Source organism: Ranitomeya variabilis, chromosome 4, assembly GCF_051348905.1.
Source record: "Ranitomeya variabilis isolate aRanVar5 chromosome 4, aRanVar5.hap1, whole genome shotgun sequence".
Classification (NCBI taxonomy): Eukaryota; Metazoa; Chordata; class Amphibia; order Anura; family Dendrobatidae; genus Ranitomeya; species Ranitomeya variabilis.
Window position 1 is genome coordinate 657,170,220 of NC_135235.1, and position 18,217 is coordinate 657,188,436.

At 45.1% G+C, this 18,217-nt stretch overlaps 1 protein-coding gene across 1 annotated transcript in view; it reads left to right on the forward strand.

Moving 5' to 3' along the window:
- The first annotated feature begins 1,155 nt into the window (after positions 1-1,155).
- Positions 1,156-18,217, forward strand: part of LOC143767483 (uncharacterized) — a 32,845-nt gene continuing 15,783 nt past the window's right edge. The window contains exons 1-6 of the mRNA XM_077255866.1: positions 1,156-1,205; positions 16,751-16,900; positions 17,026-17,190; positions 17,274-17,397; positions 17,481-17,575; positions 17,779-17,869. Of these exons, the coding sequence (XP_077111981.1) occupies positions 1,179-1,205; positions 16,751-16,900; positions 17,026-17,190; positions 17,274-17,397; positions 17,481-17,575; positions 17,779-17,869 (652 nt within the window). The 5' untranslated portion in view covers positions 1,156-1,178. The remainder of the gene's footprint in view (positions 1,206-16,750; positions 16,901-17,025; positions 17,191-17,273; positions 17,398-17,480; positions 17,576-17,778; positions 17,870-18,217) is intronic.

The window sequence follows — 18,217 nt, forward strand, 5'->3', positions numbered from 1 at the left end:
ACACAACCCAACAACAAGGGGGGGGATAACACCAACAAGGGGCAAAAAGTGCGATTATCCCCCCCCAAAATCCTCCAAGGAGGTGACATGACAGGATAGGGGATGAGCACCAGGGACCAGGTCTTGCACATGTGGTAACTCTGGATGTCGGGCATTTCTTGGGGGTCAGTGGAAGCCTTGTCCCGGTCTCTGCTTCCCACGGGCACTGGATCCTATATAACACGTGAGTGTGAGGTTTCTCGGTTATTTCCTTTTATATTAAGAAACGTGTTTGTGACTTAATCCTGTTTCTCGTTTGTGATCTTCCTTTCACTGAAGTAATTAACCCTTGTGACTGTCCATCATCAAACTACAATAAGTTCTCCTTGTTCTTAATGATCCATGTGCAAAGTGTGATTGTGTATGGGGAAGTGAGGGGGTCACTGAGGCTCCTGTAAGGGGCAGTCTGGGTGGATTATTCGTGAGTGGGAGATGGAGATTGAGGGCTGTAATCACTAGACAGACTAGGTGGTCTTATAGTGGTTACCCCTGAACACCAGCTACAACAAGTGTTCATGGAACTTGTCATAGACGCACGGCTCCACTCCATACACCTCGTACACACGCGGCTCTGCTCCGTACACCTCGTACACACGCGGCTCCACTCCGTACACCTCGTACACACGTGGCTCCGCTCCGTACACCTCGTACACACACGGCTCCACTCCGTACACCTCGTACACACGCGGCTCCACTCCGTACACCTCGTACACAAGCGGCTACGCTCCGTACACCTCACACACACAAGGCTCCGCTCCATACACCTCGTACACACAAGGCTCCGCTCCGTACACCTCGTACACACGCGGCTCCACTCCGTACACCTCGTACACCCGCGGCTCCGCTTCGTACACCTCGTACACAAGCGGCTCCGCTCCGTACACCTCGTACACACAAGGCTCCGCTCCGTACACCTCGTACACACACGGCTCTGCTCCGTACATCCCGCACACACACGGCTCTGCTACATCCACCCTGTAAACCCCTCCTGATCCCGACACATAAACTTCCCCTCATCCAGCACCATGACAACCAGCACAGCAGAGCCCTGCATACACTGAGGCCCCTGATCATGTGACCCCTGACTCCTCCCCTCCTGTGACCTCATCCCAGGTCCTGTGCGCACAGAACAGCCATATATGTGGTGTGCGGCTCTGCAGGTGGAGGTAGGTGCTGGAGATTCCCCATTACTGGGGGCAGTAACCCCTTCAGTGCTGAGACAATTTTAGCCCTTTTTTGTTGCCATCCTCTGAGAATCATAATATTTTCTTGCTCTGATAGATGCATACGACCGTGGAAGACAGGAAGTGAGGAAACACGTATTGCTCACATTGTACGGTGCTCCCTTCTTTGCCCACACCCCAGTTCCACCCCCCCTCCCCCACAGTATAATGTCCCCCAGTACCGCCATCCCCCCCACACACACTATAATGCTCCCACAGTACTTCCATTCCCCCACACTCAGTATAATGGTCCCCCAGTACCACCATACACCACACACAGTATGATAGTACAAGTTGCCCCCCACATTATGTCCCCCCCACCTCCTAATAAATAACTCCTCCCTTCCCCCACTCCTGGTGCAGATACAGATGACCCCGGGACACAGCACCGACCTCCTGGATCAGTTTCCCAGGGCTGGAGATGTGGCCCCCGGGGCCGGTGCTATAGATGTATGAGGGGCTGTTATCTGCGGGGGGAGCTGTACATGTAATGGAGACATTCTGGGGACAGATTATCCCAGCAGTAGAACTACACAGTGTGCAGAATTATTAGGCAAGTTGTATCTTAGAGGATTATTTTTATTATTGATCAACAACTATGTTCTCAGTCAACCTAAAAGACTCATAAATATCAAAGCTTAATATTCTTGGAAGTTGGAGTGGGTTTTTTTTAGATTTGGCTATCTTAGGAGGATATCTGTTTGTGCAGGTAACTATTACTGTGCAGAATTATTAGACAACTTAATAAAAACCAAATATATTCCCATCTCACTTGTTTATTTTCACCAGGTAAACCAATATAACTGCACAAAATTTAGAAATAAACATTTCTGACATGCAAAACAAAACCCTCCAAAATTAGTGACCAATATAGCCCCCTTTCTTTATGAGGACACTCAACAGCCTTCCATCCATAGATTCTGTCAGTTGCTTGATCTGTTTACGATCAACATTGTGTGCAGCAGCCACCACAGCCTCCCAGACACTGTTCCGAGAGGTGGACTGTTTTCCCTCCCTGTAGATCTCACATTTTATGAGGGACCACAGGTTCTCTATGGGGTTCAGATCAGGTGAACAGGGGGGCCATGTCATTATTTTTTCTTCTTTGAGACCTTTACTGGCCAGCCACGCTGTGGAGTATTTGGAGGCATGTGATGGAGCATTGTCCTGCATGAAAATCATGTTTTTCTTGAACGATACCGACTTCTTCCTGTACCACTGCTTGAAGAAGTTGTCTTCCAGAAACTGGCAGTAGGTCTGGGAGTTGAGCTTCACTCCATCCTCAACCTGAAAAGGTCCAACAAGTTCATCTTTAATGATACCAGCCCATACCAGTACCCCACCTCGGAGTGGAGCTCTCTGCCCTTTAGGGTACGTGTCCACGGTCAGGATGGCCGGCGCTTTGGACGGAGTGGAAAACTCGCTCCGCCCAAAGCTCCACCCCCTTCTGTAGACGCGATGATTCCGGATGTGTTCATTGCACACATCCGGCATCATCGCACCCCATACATAGGGCCCTGTGTTTTAACTTGCGGCGGCGCAGCGTTGCCGTAAAGTAAACGGACATGCTGCATTCTAAAAAGACGCTCCGCATGTCCGGAAACGCAGGGCCGCCGGATGCATGTTCCCACGCATAGTGGAGACGGGATTTCATAAAACCCCCTCCACTATGCTGTAACATCTGGACGCTGCGGATTGAACGCTGCATTTCTACGCAGCGTTCAATCCGCAGCTATTCCGGATGTAATACGGCCCGTGGACACATACCCTGACTGATCCAGCCTCAGGCCCATCCATCTGGCCCATCAAGAGTCACTCTCATTTCATCAGTCCATAAAACCTTTGAAAAGTCAATCTTAAGATATTTCTTGGCCCAGTCTTGACATTTTAGCTTATGTTTCTTGTTCAAAGGTGGTCATTTTTCAGCCTTCCTTACCTTGGCCATGTCCCTGAGTATCACACACCTTGTGCTTTTTGTTACTCCAGTAACGTTGCAGCTCTGAAATATGGCAAAACTGGTGGCAAATGGCATCTTGGCAGCTTCACGCTTGATTTTCCTCAATTCATGGGCAGTTATTTTGCGCTTTTTTGCCCAACACAGAGCTAGGAAAAAGTGGAGGGCACCAACCCCAATATATCATATAATAGAGGGCAATCAACCCAAGGTATGTCAAAATATGCACTGAAAAAACGAAGAGAAAAGAGACATAACCAACTGGTGAACATCCTGTACATAGATATCACATATCGAAGATCAAAATATATTACATTACATTGTTTTTAAATGGTTTTATTGATGTTTTTGTGTGTTTTGGACTCAAATAAATAAAATATATTTTTCTATTTTGATCTTCGATATGTGATTTCTATGTACAGGATGTTCCCCAGTTGGTTATGTCTCTTTTCTCTTCGTTTTTTTTTTGCCCAACACGCTTCTTGCGACCCTGTTGGCTATTTGCCATGAAACGCTTGATTGTTCGGTGATCACGCTTCAAAAGTTTGGCAATTTCAAGACTGCTGCATCCCTCTGCAAGACATCTCACAATTTTGGACTTTTCAGAGCCAGTCAAATCTCTTCTGACCCATTTTGCCAAAGGAAAGGAAGTTGCCTAATAATTAAGCACACCTTATATAGGGTTTTGATGTCATTAGAAAACACCCCTCCTCATTACAGAGATGCACATAACCTAACTTACTTAATTGGTAGTTGGCTCTCAAGCTTGAACAGCTTGGAGTAGGACAACATGTATAAAAAGTATCATGTGATCAAAATACAACTTGCCTAATAATTCTGCACACAATGTAGACCAGTCACGCCCATTAGACCATCATACAGTGTGGGAAACTTAGCAAAGATACTTTTCAAGATATGCGGGGGTGTTGAGTGCAACATAGGTTGATGGAATGTGGTTACAGACCAGTTAAAGGTGGTTGCTTTAATTTATATTGGCAAAACCTGTTATACCTGGTTAAGCTGTGGTGTGGTATCATTGTACAAAAATATTATTTTGTGTTCATTTATTATGCATCCAGGCAATGGATTGTTAAACGTTTTTGGCCCACCACTGGGCCTTCCTCAGAACAAACTGGTTCAGTGGTGTCGATTTTTTCAAGTTATAATGTCTCAGAGGAAATTTAATTGTGCCGCTGATGTCTGATTACCTCCTTATCCTTCAATGGTGGGCCATAGAGGACACCTGTTTTTTCTATTTCCAATTCTTATGCCACTCAGGTTGTTTGGTATGGCAGACACATCAATGACCTGCTCATCATATGGACCGGTGATGTGTCTGCCATACCAGACTTTAATTATCTCAATTCCAATTATTACAATTTCAAGTTAACTTACACACATGATTCTTTTCAAATTTATTTTTTAGATTTAAAATTACAGGATATACATAGCCATGTGATTTCCACATCAACGTATACCAAACCTCTTACAGGCAACACTATTCTTCACGCTACTAGTAGTCATCCCGTTTAGGTCAATTCCAGTAGGTGAATTTACAAGGGTTAAAAGAATTATAGCAATATTGATAATTTACATGCTGAACTAAATCAATCCTATAATAAATTAAAAGAGACGTTATCCCTGTTGGAATCTTGATCAAATATTATGTTGCACAAAAATCACAATGATCTTATTTTTCATACAAAAAGCAAAATGAGCATAAAAGAAAACCTTTGTCAGTTTCCAGTACAGTCCACAATTTCATACAATTAATAAGTTTGTACCAATAGGGTATAAGGATCAAATTTTAGCATAATAATAGCTCCATCTATAGCGCCAACATATTCCACAGCACTTTACATTTTAGAGGGGATTGATCTAATTGTCCTGGGTAATGCATTCCAAAGAATTGGCACAGCATGAGAGAAGTCTTCGAGAAGGGAGTGGGTGGTTCAGATTATTGAGGATGTTAGTCTTTGGTCATCAGTGGAACGGAGGGCATGGGTAGTGTGGTAGACAGAGGTGAGGGAGCATTTGTAGGGTGGTGCTGAACTGTAGAGAATTTTGTGGGTGAGAGTGATATGTTTGTATCAGACTCTGTAGCCAGGGGTAAACCTAGCCTCTCTGCTGCCTGAGGCGAAAGGAAAAATGGCGCCCCCCCCCACCACACACACACACACAGTCCCTGCCTCACTGCCTGTGCACACACATCCCCCCACCGAACCCGGTAATCGCCGCTCACAGTAGCATACCAGCAGAGGTGTATCTAGGGTTTCTGGCACCCAGGGCAAGTATTCATTTTGGCCCCCCCTCCACCAAGGACATATGCGATTTGCACACTCAGTCATGTACCCACGAGCTCCTCTCCCTAATGCTCTCAATGTTCAGTGAAAAACTGAGAGAAGCAGGAAGAGAAGCTCGTTGTCACAGGACCATGAGTATGAAAATCACATATGAGTGATGTGTCCATGTGACGACTGGAACCTGCAGAGCTGAATCCTGACATCGCAGCTTCTGAATTCTCACAACTCATGCACTGCACACTTTTAGGATTGTCCCTTGCCTGTGGACAGTCATGTCAGCACAAGCATATGATTTGTATACTTCTGACCACATTCCGACTAGACGTGCCCAGCCTCGCTCAGTTCATTTTCATTGAGTGAGGCCACACATGTCTAGTCAGCACGTGACCGCATGTATGTAAATCGCCAGCACGAGAGAATCCTGACAGCGTGCAGTGCGCACTGTGAGAACTCAGAAGTCTGCAGTCACAAAGAATGACTGCAGACTCATCACAGACCTGGACATTTCCTTTAATGCTCCTAACATAAATAAAAACATGAGAGTTAGTCAGTATCCCAAATAACATTTACATCCAGGTACCTTATAGATGACGTCGTCTCTGGACTCGTTCTCCTTTTCTTCATCTTGTCCAGACCCCATGATGAGTTTTCTCATCCACAGCCGTCTCTGCAGACTTCCATCTTCTCCGCTCTTTTGCAGAAAGTCTCCACATGATGCCCTTAAAGATACAAGTGTCATTATAATGCTCCTGAATAAAAAATTGCCCCTCACTATATTGTCTGCACAAAATATGACCCCCACACTGTCCCTCTTATGGTACATGCTCTTTACACTGACCTCTCCTTTTTATACACACTGTGTCCCCCCTATAGGGCCTAGTATTTATACTCCATATTAATACTCCATCCTCCCACCCTGTGTGCGTGGCTCCCCCATCCTCCCACCCTGTGTGCGTGGCTCCCCCATCCTCCCACCCTGTGTGCGTGGCTCCCCCATCCTCCCACCCTGCATGCGTGGCTCCCCCATCCTCCCACCCTGCGTGCGTGGCTCCCCCATCCTCCTTCCCTGCGTGCGTGGCTCCCCCATCCTTCTCCCCTGCGTGCGTGGCTCCCCCATCCTTCTCCCCTGCGTGCATGGCTCCCCCATCCTTCTCCCCTGCGTGCGTGGCTCCCCCATCCTTCTCCCCTGCGTGCATGGCTCCCCCATCCTTCTCCACTGCGTGCGTGGCTCCCCCATCCTTCTCCCCTGCGTGCGTGGCTCCCCATCCTTCTCCCCTGCGTTCATGGCTCCCCCATCCTTCTCCCCTGCGTTCATGGCTCCCCATCCTTCTCCCCTGCGTTCATGGCTCCCCATCCTTCTCCCCTGCGTTCATGGCTCCCCCATTCTTCTCCCCTGCGTTCATGGCTCCCCATCCTTCTCCCCTGCGTTCATGGCTCCCCCATTCTTCTCCCCTGCGTTCATGGCTCTCCATCCTTCTCCCTTGCGTTCATGGCTCCCCATCCTTCTCCCCTGTGTGCGTGGCTCCCCCTTACTTTTTCCCTGTCATACTCACCTCTCACCGGGCGGCGCAGAACTTCCCAGCATCTCTGCAGGCTGCAGCGTCTTCCTTCCTGTCTTCAGCGGTCACATGGTAGCCCTCATTAAGGTGATGAATATGCGCATATTCATGACCTTAATGACGGTACCATGTGACCGCTGAAGACAGGACGCACTGCCGGCGCTGAGACGAGACAGAGACACAGTTGCAGCCACCGCTGGAGCCTGGAGGAAGGTGAGTATTACGTCTTCAGGGAGGGGGGGCAGGAGGGAGGAGGGGGGGCGGGGAGGGAGGAGGGGGGCGGGCACTTGACCCCGGAGTTTAAAAAAAAAACAAAAAAAAAAACTAGCAGCGCAAATCCACTTACAGAATCTGCCGCTCCCTCTCTTCTGCTGCCTGAAGCAAAGAGATCAAGTCGCCTCATGGTAGCGGCGTCCCTGTCTGTAGCGGATGAGCAACCAGTGCAATGACTGGCACAGAGTAGAGGCATTGATGTAGCGGTGGGATGGGAATATAATCTTGACTGTTGCTTTCAGGACAGATTGGAGATGGAACAGTTTAATGAGAGGGAGACTGATTAGTAGAGAGTTACAGTAGTCCAGAAGAGAGTGAATAAGAGCGGCAGTAAGAGTTTTTTAGGAGTCAAAGGAACTAAAAATTCGAATTCTAGAGATGTTTTTAAGGTGTAGATCACATGAGCGGGCGAGTGATAGAATGTGGGGTGTGAAGAAAAGATCTGAGTCAAATATAACAACAAGACAGCAAGCATGATGCTGGGGAGTAATAGTAGAACCACACATGGAACTGGCAATATCGGGCATAGGTAGGTTAGAGGAGGGAAGAAACACAAGCAGTTTAGTTTTCATCAGATTCAGTTTTAGATAGAGGGAGGACATGATGTTAGAGACAGCAGAAAAGAAAACACTGGTGTTTTGTAGTAACGCGGGGGTGATGTCAGGAGACGATATTTATATTTGGGTGTCATCAGCATAGAGATGGTACTGAAAACCGAATCTACTGATTGCTTGACCAATAGGGGCAGTATATAAGGAGAAGAGGAGGGGGCCCAGGACTGATCCTTGAGGAACCCAAATGATAGGGGAAGAGGAGGCGAAGAGGATACAGTGAAGGAGCCGTCAGAGAGGTAGGAGGAGAACCAGGATTTTTTCTGTGCCTTACATAAAATAAATTATGCTGTTAACTCAGATATATAGAACGTGCCTTCTCTGTGTCTTCATCAAGAATTTGAGTATTTTCTCTTTTTCTCTTGCTAAAACTGTGCTTTTTTTCACTTAATCCAGAGAACTAGTCTGATTGCTGTTTTTGGAGTCTGGAAGGAATTTTTCCAATAACATGGGGCTATTAGTTTTCGCTTATGGGGTTTTTGCCTTCTAGTGGATCAACATGTTATGCTTTAGGCTGAGCTTGATGGGCTTATGTCTGCCTTCAACCTTGGAAAAACTATAAAATCTCAAATCTGGTTTTAAACTTTTTTCAGCAACACTCATTAGTGCAATTATACAACATGCAAGTCTTTGATGGCTCAGGTGATACACTGCACAACTGTGTAGTGTAATACTAACAGCCTATACACATATAACTGTTGGCTGAACGGTCATTGGGTTGACGACTGTCTCTCCCGATTGTCCGTGTACACAAACCTTCTACTCGGCTGGGATTTCCTATGGTCTCTATGAAAGATTCGTTGCCAGACTTCTTTAGTGGAGGCTTTTCTCCAGGAGGAACAATGGACGTCTCTAGCATCACATTGCACAGTGGAAGTGCAATGATTCCATACCACATCCATAACAATAATAATCTGATATCAACACCATCCACGGATATATCTGTGTTCGGGGAACATAATCGTTTCTGTGGGTTCAAGTGCCAGTAGTGTCAGATCTAGCAGAGACATCATAATTTGTAGAGCTGTCCTAATCGCCATTGTGATCTCATCCTTCAGACGTCTCTCAGGTCCAACCCATACGACATTTCTGCATTTAACCCATTTATTTTTGTCTTTTTTTTATGTAAATTTTTAATACATCTTATATTTAATCAATTATAGACAAAAAAATCCCCCCAAACCCCAAACAAATTGTTACATTCTAGGCGTCTGTCAAAGTGCAATGTAAATACCAAAATAAAATAATGATACTTGAAAGAGCTTCAAATACAAAATACAGTTACAGCCCTGGCAAAAATTAAGAGACCACTGCAAAATGTTCAGTTTGTCTGATTTTTCTCTTTATAGGTATATTTTTGAGTAAAATGTAAATTGTTCTTTTAGTCTATAAACTTCTGACAACATGTCTCCGAATTTCCAAGCAGTACATTTTGTATTTTTTTTCTGAAAAGGAGAAATGGTCAAAATAAAAAAAAATTGCTTTGAGACCTCAAGTAATGCAAAGAAAACATGTTCATAATCATTTAGAAATAACAATACTAATATTTTAACTCGGAAAGAGTTCAGAAATCAATATTTTGTGGAATAACCATGATTTTTAATCACAGCTTTCTTGCGCCTTGGCATGCTTTCCACCAGTCTTTCACACTGCTTCTGGTGCAAAAATGTAAACAGTTCTTCTTTGTGTGATGGCTTGTGACTAACCATCATCCTCTTGATTACCTTCCAGAGGTTTTCAATGGGGTTCAGTTCTGGAGATTGGGCTTCCCATGACAGGGTTTTTATGTGGTGGTCTCTTAATTTTTGTCAGAGCTGTACATGAAATATAATATAAGGGATTGCTTACCCTAGTGGAAGAAAAAATGAAGTGTTTAGTGATAAACTAAAAATCCAGTTCTGAAATAAATCCTTGGGAAAGAATGATTGATTCTACTGTATGCTAGCTTCATCCTTTAATCCACTGGCTGATACCTAAACAAATATAAAATGGACAAGACGTAGACAAGAAGGGATAAGAAAAAGGGGGGAAAAAGGCACAAACTGTGTAGAAATATTAAGAGAAAAAAAAAGTCCTAACCGCCAGTCTTAGCCAAACAATAATCCCAAGGGGCCCAAATTGTATCAAATCTGTCCACTTTAATTCTCAGCAAAGCCATCATATATCCCATTCTACGGATGTCAGCAATTCTGTTTAGTAAGTGCTAATGAGAAGGGGGGGAGGTCTGTTTCCAGTTAAGAGCTATCAAACACCACGCCGCAGTGAGAATGTGTAAGCGGAGTTAAGTTGAATTTTTCCCTATCCCTAAAGGAGAGACATTTAGGAGAAAAATAGCTGGACGTAATTCAACCTCCACAAAAAGAACCCTGCAAATTAAGGCTCTTACTCCCAAAAACTAATGATCACTGGAAAAGACCAATAGATGGGGTATTGAGAGCCAACCTCCGAACCACAACGCCAACAGAGGTTCGAAAGCTGGGTGTTCAATCTGTGGAGATTGAAACCAGAACATCAACATTTTATACTGATTCTTGTTATAAAGAGTGCAAATAGAAAATTTAGCTACCCTATCCCAAATATGTTGCCAGGTTTGAGGCAACAGAAACCTCCCCAAAGTAGACTCCCATCTACTGTACTAATGCACGGATGTTTTTATTGCTGTCCCCCCTGGGGATGGTTTATAATTAGTGATGAGCGAGTATACTCATTGCTCGAGTTTTCCCAAGCACACGCGGGTGGTCTCCGAGTATTTGTTAGTGCTCGGAGATTTCGTTTTTGTTGATGCAGCTGCATGACTTATGGCTTCTAGCCAACCTGAGTACATGTGGGGGTTTCCTGGTTGCTAGGGAATTCCCACATGTAATCAAGGTGTCTAGCAGCCATAAATCATGCAGCTGAGTCAACAAAAACTAAATCTCCGAAGACTAACAAATACTCAGAGACAACCCGAGCGTGCTCGGGAAAACCCGAGCAACGAGTATACTCGCTCATCACTATTTATGATCTTATGCATTTCTGAGATTAATCCCTTCCTTGATGGGCCCCTTTTGCAAATTTTCTCAAAGTCAGAAGGTGAGGACACCTTTGATGCTCCATATAACGATAAAGCAAGATGCTTAATCTACATATACTGAAAGAACTCCCTATTATATATAGTAAATCTAGACTTGATATCATCAAACTTAAGTACCTCCAGCGTGTCCCCGTCCACTAAGTGTTCAAACCTGAACAATCCCGCCGAAATCCACGGGTGGACCTTTGCAGCATCCTTGCTATTCGGTATCAGAGGTTGATAAATAAATGATATAATTGGCGAGTTGCGACAGGCCAGATTAAACTTCCTCATACATGTTAGCCAAACCTCTCTTGTGAACTGTATAGGTCCCAATAGCGGGACTGAAACTCTGAAGGGCTTGATTTTCCATAATAAGGCATTCGGATGGATTGGGGCCAGCCATAGCTTTTCTATTTCCGTCCATTTGTTAAAAGCCCACAGCGAGGCCCTCGAGGGGATCCTACGCAAATGGGCTGCCCAATAGAACCCAATATCAAGGACAGAAAGACCTCCTTGAGTCCTGTAAGAGACAAGGATATGCTTAGAGATACGATGATGCTTACCATTCCAGATGAACCACATTATAAAAGCCTGAAGGGACTTAAGTTCCCCCAAGGGGACCCTAACTGGGAGAGTCTCAAAATAGTAAAGCAGCTTGGGGAGAAGAGACATCTTAATGGAGGCTATATGACCTGTCAAGGAAAGTGTAAGGGGCATTAATTTATCTAATAATTTCCTCAGATCCGAGAACAGCGGCGGAAAATTACAAGAATAAAGTGTATTGTAAGAAGAGGACAAGTGAATCCCCAAATACTTGATAACGTCAGTCTGCCATCTAAATTTGAAGTTTAATTTTGAATGGTCCAGAACGCCCGCAGGAACATTTAACGTTATAACCCGATAAGCCCCATATATTTTTAACTCCTCCATGAGATTGGGTAAAGTAGTATGAGGTTTAGTAAGGGTTAAAAGTACATCAATCGCAAACAATGAAATCTTGCAAACTATATTTCCGACCTCTACCCCTGAAATATTAGGATTTTGTATCATGGCAGCTAGAGGCTCTATGCACAGAACATATAGTAAAGGCGATAGGGGTATCCCTGACGCGTACCATTCAAGATTTTAAAAGAGGGAGAGGAGTGGAATGGCAGTTTAATTGAAGCCGAAGGGGAAATATATAAGGCCCTGATTGCCGTTAAAAATGCTCCCGAGATACCAAATGCTCTCATAGCATAGTCTCAGACACAAAAGACCAATTTATTCGATCAAGCGCCTTTGCTGCATCCAGGCTCAAGATAAGCATTTGCACATTATTTCTGTTAGAGACATTTATCAAGTCTATCGCCCGTCTAGCATGATCGCCCCCCTGACAAAAGGGAACAAAACCCACCTGGTCCTTGTCAACAAGCCGGGGCAGCCAGGAATTGAGCCTGTTGGCTAGCATGCAGGTACAAATTTTAAGGTCAGAATTTAATAGAGCTATCGAATGATAGTTTGATCAATCCAATGGACCCCTTCTAGTCTTAGGGACAAGGACCATAAAGGAGTGCAAGAGCGAACCCGGGATGGGAGAACCCTCCATAAAAGAATTGAACATCCTAATCATGTGAGGGGTAAGCTCCTCTAAGAAGGTCTTATAATACAAGTAGGTCAACCCATCCGGGCTGAGAGATTTACCCAAGGGAAGGTCCTTCAAGATATCTACGATCTCATCTTTAGATACTGGCTGATTAAGAAATGTTAATGCTTCTGGAAGGAGCTCTGGGAGATTTTAGACCTGAAAGGAAGTTCTGCAACAAGGTATCTCTACTTTCCACATCCGAGGGAAGGGTGTCTTTTAGACTATATAATTCACGATAGAAATCATAAAAAATGTTTTACATTTCTGCCAGGTTATAGTGAATCATGTCGTTGTCTCTTCTAATATCCTGGGGGATAGAGGATGATACTCTCTCCCTCAGTTGCCTAGCCAGTAATGAGTGAGCCTTATTACCGCTTTCGTAATATTTTTGTTTCGCATATAGGAGTAATTTATCAACTTTACGTATAGAGATGTCCTGTAACCTATTTCTGATCCCCACAACTTTCCTCAAAGTCCCTAAAGAAGGCAAATCAGCCAATTTACTTTCTAGTTTTTTTTTAAGTTGAGAGACTAGTCTACTATATAATTGTCTAAGGGTCACTTCCGTATTTCTGTCTGTCTGTCACGGATATTCATTGGTCGTGGCCTCTGTCTGTCATGGAATCCAAGTCACTGATTGGTCGTGGCAAAACGCCCACGACCATTGCCACGACCAATCAGCGACACGCAAAGTCCGGAAGAAAATGGCCGCTCCTTACTCCCCGCACTCAGTGCCCGGCGCCCGCATACACCCCTCCAGTCACCTCTCACACAGGGTTAATGCCGGCGGTAAAGGACCGCGTTATGCCGCGGGTAACGCACTCCGTTACCGCCGCTATTAACCCTGTGTGACCAAGTTTTTACTATTGACACAGCCTATGCAGCGTCAATAGTAAAAACATCTAATGTTAAAAATAATAAAATAAAAAATCATTATATACTCACCTTCCGCCGCCTTTCCCGCTCCTTGCGATGCTCCGGCCGGTCCATGCAAGCGGCACGTTCCGGTGCAAGGATGGTCTGGGAGAAGGACCTGCCATGACGTCACGGTCATGTGACCATAACGTCATCACAGGTCCTGCGCGAGAAGGACCTGCCATGACGTCACGGTCACGTGACCGCGGCGTCATCACACCCTGGGACCGGAAGCTGCCGCCTGCACCCCACACAGGCGACAGCTTCAACGCACCTGCGGAAGGTGAGTATATGTTTATTTTTTTAACCTGTGACATACACTCACCGGCCACTTTATTAGGTACACCTGTCCAACTTCTTGTTAACACTTAATTTCTAATCAGCCAATCACATGGCGGCAACTCAGTGCATTTAGGCATGTAGACATGGTCAAGACAATCTCCTGCAGTTCAAACCGAGCATCAGTATGGGGAAGAAAGGTGATTTGAGTGCCTTTGAACGTGGCATGGTTGTTGGTGCCAGAAGGGCTGGTCTGAGTATTTCAGAAACTGCTGATCTACTGGGATTTTCACGCACAACCATCTCTAGGGTTTACAGAGAATGGTCCGAAAAAAAAAAAAATCCAGTGAGTCGGCAGTTCTGTGGGCGGAAATGACTTGTTGATGCCAGAGGTCAGAGGAGAATGGGCAGACTGGTTCGAGCTGATAGAAAGGCAACAGTGACTCAAATCGCCACCCGTTACAACCAAGGTAGGCCTAAGAGCATCTCTGAACGCACAGTGCGTCGAACTTTGAGGCAGATGGGCTACAGAAGCAGAAGACCACACCGGGTACCACTCCTTTCAGCTAAGAACAGGAAACTGAGGCTACAATTTGTACAAGCTCATCGAAATTGGACAGTAGAAGATTGGAAAAACGTTGCTTGGTCTGATGAGTCTCGATTTCTGCTGCGACATTCGGATGGTAGGGTCAGAATTTGGCGTAAACAACATGAAAGCATGGATCCATCCTGCCTTGTATGGAGCATCTTTGGGATGTGCAGCCGACAAATCTGCGGCAACTGTGTGATGCCATCATGTCAATATGGACCAAAATCTCTGAGGAATGCTTCCAGCACCTTGTTGAATCTATGCCACGAAGAATTGAGGCAGTTCTGAAGGCAAAAGGGGGTCCAACCCGTTACTAGCATGGTGTACCTAATAAAGTGGCCGGTGAGTGTACGTGGCTGGGCAATATACTACGTAGCTGGGCAATATACTACGTGGCTCCGTGCTGTATACTACATCGCTGTGCAATATACTACGTGGCTCTGTGCTGTATACTACGTCACGGGGCAATATACTACGTCACTGAGCAATATACTACATCACTGGGCAATATACTACGTGGCTCTGTGCTGTATACTACGTCACTGGGCAATATACTACGTCACTGGGCAATATACTACGTCGCTGGACAATATACTACGTCGCTGGACAATATACTACGTCGCTGGGCAATATACTACGTGGCTGGGCAATATACTACGTCGCTGGGCAATATACTACGTCGCTGGGCAATATACTACGTCGGCTGGGCAATATACTACGTGGGCTGGGCAATATACTACGTCGCTGGACAATATACTACGTCGCTGTGCAATATACTACGTCGCTGTGCAATATACTACGTCGCTGGGCAAATATACTACGTCGCTGGGCAATATACTACGTGGCTGGGCAATATACTACGTCACTGGGCAATATACTACGTGGCTGGGCAATATACTACGTTGCTGGGCAAATATACTACGTGGCTGGGCAATATACTACATCACTGGGCAATATACTACGTGGCTGGGCAATATACTACGTGGACATACATATTCTAGAATACCCGATGCGTTAGAATCGGGCCACCATCTAGTCCATTATATTCAGAGTTGGCATTCTCTTTCAGTCTACAGCCCTATTTTATACAATTCACCCTCATCACTGCCTTGTGAGCCTCCCATAAAACTGAGGGAGAAGAAACTGAACCCTCATTAAAGGGAACCTGTCACCCCGTTTTTTCAATATGAGGTAAAAATAGTGTTCAATAGGGCCTGAGCTGTACAATAGTGCCTTTATTATCCCCTGATTCCCCACCTTTGCTGCCAAAATACCTTAGTAAAGTCGCCGTTTTCGGCTGTCAATCACGCAGGTCTGGTCAAATGGGTGGTGTGAAATCGCTGTTTCTCCCTCACCTCTTGCTTTTCTTACCGGTGTTGGCATAGTGTTTCGCGCCTGCGCATTACAGTCTCTTCACTGTAACCTCTGTGCAATACATACTGCGCATGCGCAACAGCCGAATGCACTGCGCAACGGCAAAAAAAGAGCGCGATCTGTGCTATTCACCGGTTTATCCGTGGCGGCGGCCATCTTCCTGAGGCAGCACGTGCGCACTCAATCTGCGCACGCGCGGCCTCAGGAAGATGGCCGCCGCCACCGATAAACCGGTGAATAGCACAGATCGCGCTCTTTTTTTGCCGTTGCGCATGCGCAGTATGCGGAAGAGGAGGAAGGCATCTAAAGCCACTCCCTGCAAAAGCTGCTATAAAGCCAAGCCTGGCAGGAACACATCACACTCACATCCCATCAGCCCAGCATCCGGACACGCCCCCTTTTTGTACTGTTTTCGTTTTGTGTGTATGTCTTTTTTATCTTTAAGTATTATACCTTTTTTCATGCATTAAATCTAAAATGGATAAGTTTGTTCCTTGCTTGTTTAAACGTACACACAACCTTGAAGATGAAAAGTATACCCTGGTTGTGTTACCTTGTCTATGCCAGAATGCAGAAAGAGTACCTATTAGCTGCTTGGGAAATTGAGTTTGTATGTGTACTAGTGTGTCACACACAGAGAAGGCATCTCACTGGCCTATCAAAACAGTGGTTGGTGACATCAAGAAGTATGTTGTGAATGTGTGAACTGGCTGTGGGGTGTATTTAGCTCGTTGACAGCCTATTGTGTTAGGTTAGTAGACTAGGTAGTGTGAGAAGTGGCATCCGAGTTATGGGTGCAGTGAGTGAGCGGTGTTCATGGCATTCTAATCTATACAAACCAACTATACAACATTTACATATTATATTTCATTATATGTTCCCGTTATCTCCAGTAATTGTATTATTATACAGGATTGTTTATGTTGTTAAGTCGGTTCATCTTCCCATTCAGATCCCTACAATGGCTGATCTTCTCAGTGGAGATCTTCTATATAAGAAAATGTTCATGAATGACCCATCAAAAATGGATAGGGACATGGACAAGATGGCGGAGAGGATATTACACATCACCCTAGAGATCCTCTTCCGGCTTACTGGAGAGGTGAGAGATTCTGATGACGTCACATTACATCATTCTTATCTATGGGAATAACAGACAGAACTGGAGAGGTGAGGACTCTGGAAATGTCTGTAGTGAGATTTATTAATGTGTCACTCCATAACCAGGATTACACAGTAGTGAAGAAGACCTCTGGTGAGCGCTGTCAGGCCCCTGTGTCTGAGGGATGGGAAAGACCCATGAGCCCACCTCACCCCCTGATACATGAGGACCTCAATGACCAGAAGATCCTAGAACTCACCTACAAGATGATTGAGCTGCTGACTGGAGAGGTGACACTGCTGGGAATGCTGGGACATTATACTGTAACTCTGTGAGGGGATCGGGAGGATGATGGTATCATTTTATGTGTCAGGTTCCTATAAGGTGTCAGGATGTCGCCGTCTATTTCTCCATGGAGGAGTGGGAGTATTTAGAAGGACACAAAGAACTGTACAAGGACATCATGATGGAGGACCCCCAGCACCTCACATCACCAGGTAATAGACAGGACTAAATACACACAGCCTATAATTATCTGTATGTAAAGAATGAATTCAGTCCCTGTATGTGTTTCCTCCAGTTATTTCCAGTAAGACAACACCAGAGAGATGTCCCCATCCTCTTCTTCCACAGGATTGTAAACAAGAAAATCCCAATGACCATCAGGATTATCAGGTAGATGGAGAGAAGGTGTCATGAGATCTCCCCTATGATGTGTAGCCGGCTGTGAAGGTCTTGTGTTCAGTCTTGTTTTATCCATCAGTATTATGTGTTTTATACTTGTGCAATGGGAACGGTGGAGATGGCAGGATTAGAGCTGATTATACTGTATATGTGACTTCTCCATCTGTCTGTCACTTTTACAATATTTGTTTCAGGGTGAAGATCTGACCCATATTAATTCTATAGAGACATTTGTGATAGGTGATGAGTGGTGTAAAGAGGAGATTACTACATATGACTACCCAGGTGAGTAGCAATCACTAAGTGTAGAGAAGTCACAGATTCTTCTCAGTCAGTGGATGTGGGTACTTTGTCTTCAGTGTAGTCCGGCAATATCACAATCAAGTGGTCACCATTCTGCTAAACCAATAGATGCTCCTCTAACCCAAACTGTCCCCATTACTTAGGCCATTAAAAGTTCTTCTGATGGAGTTAGATTGGTTTTGGTAGGAGCTTACAGCCCAAAGTATCCATCCTATCCCTGGAATTAGAAGATGCTGAACCGTAACTGCCCAGGTCACATAATCTATTAAAATGCCTCCTAAATTGTACAGGAAAAATATATATCTTTTGTACCGTGTTATCAAGTAGATA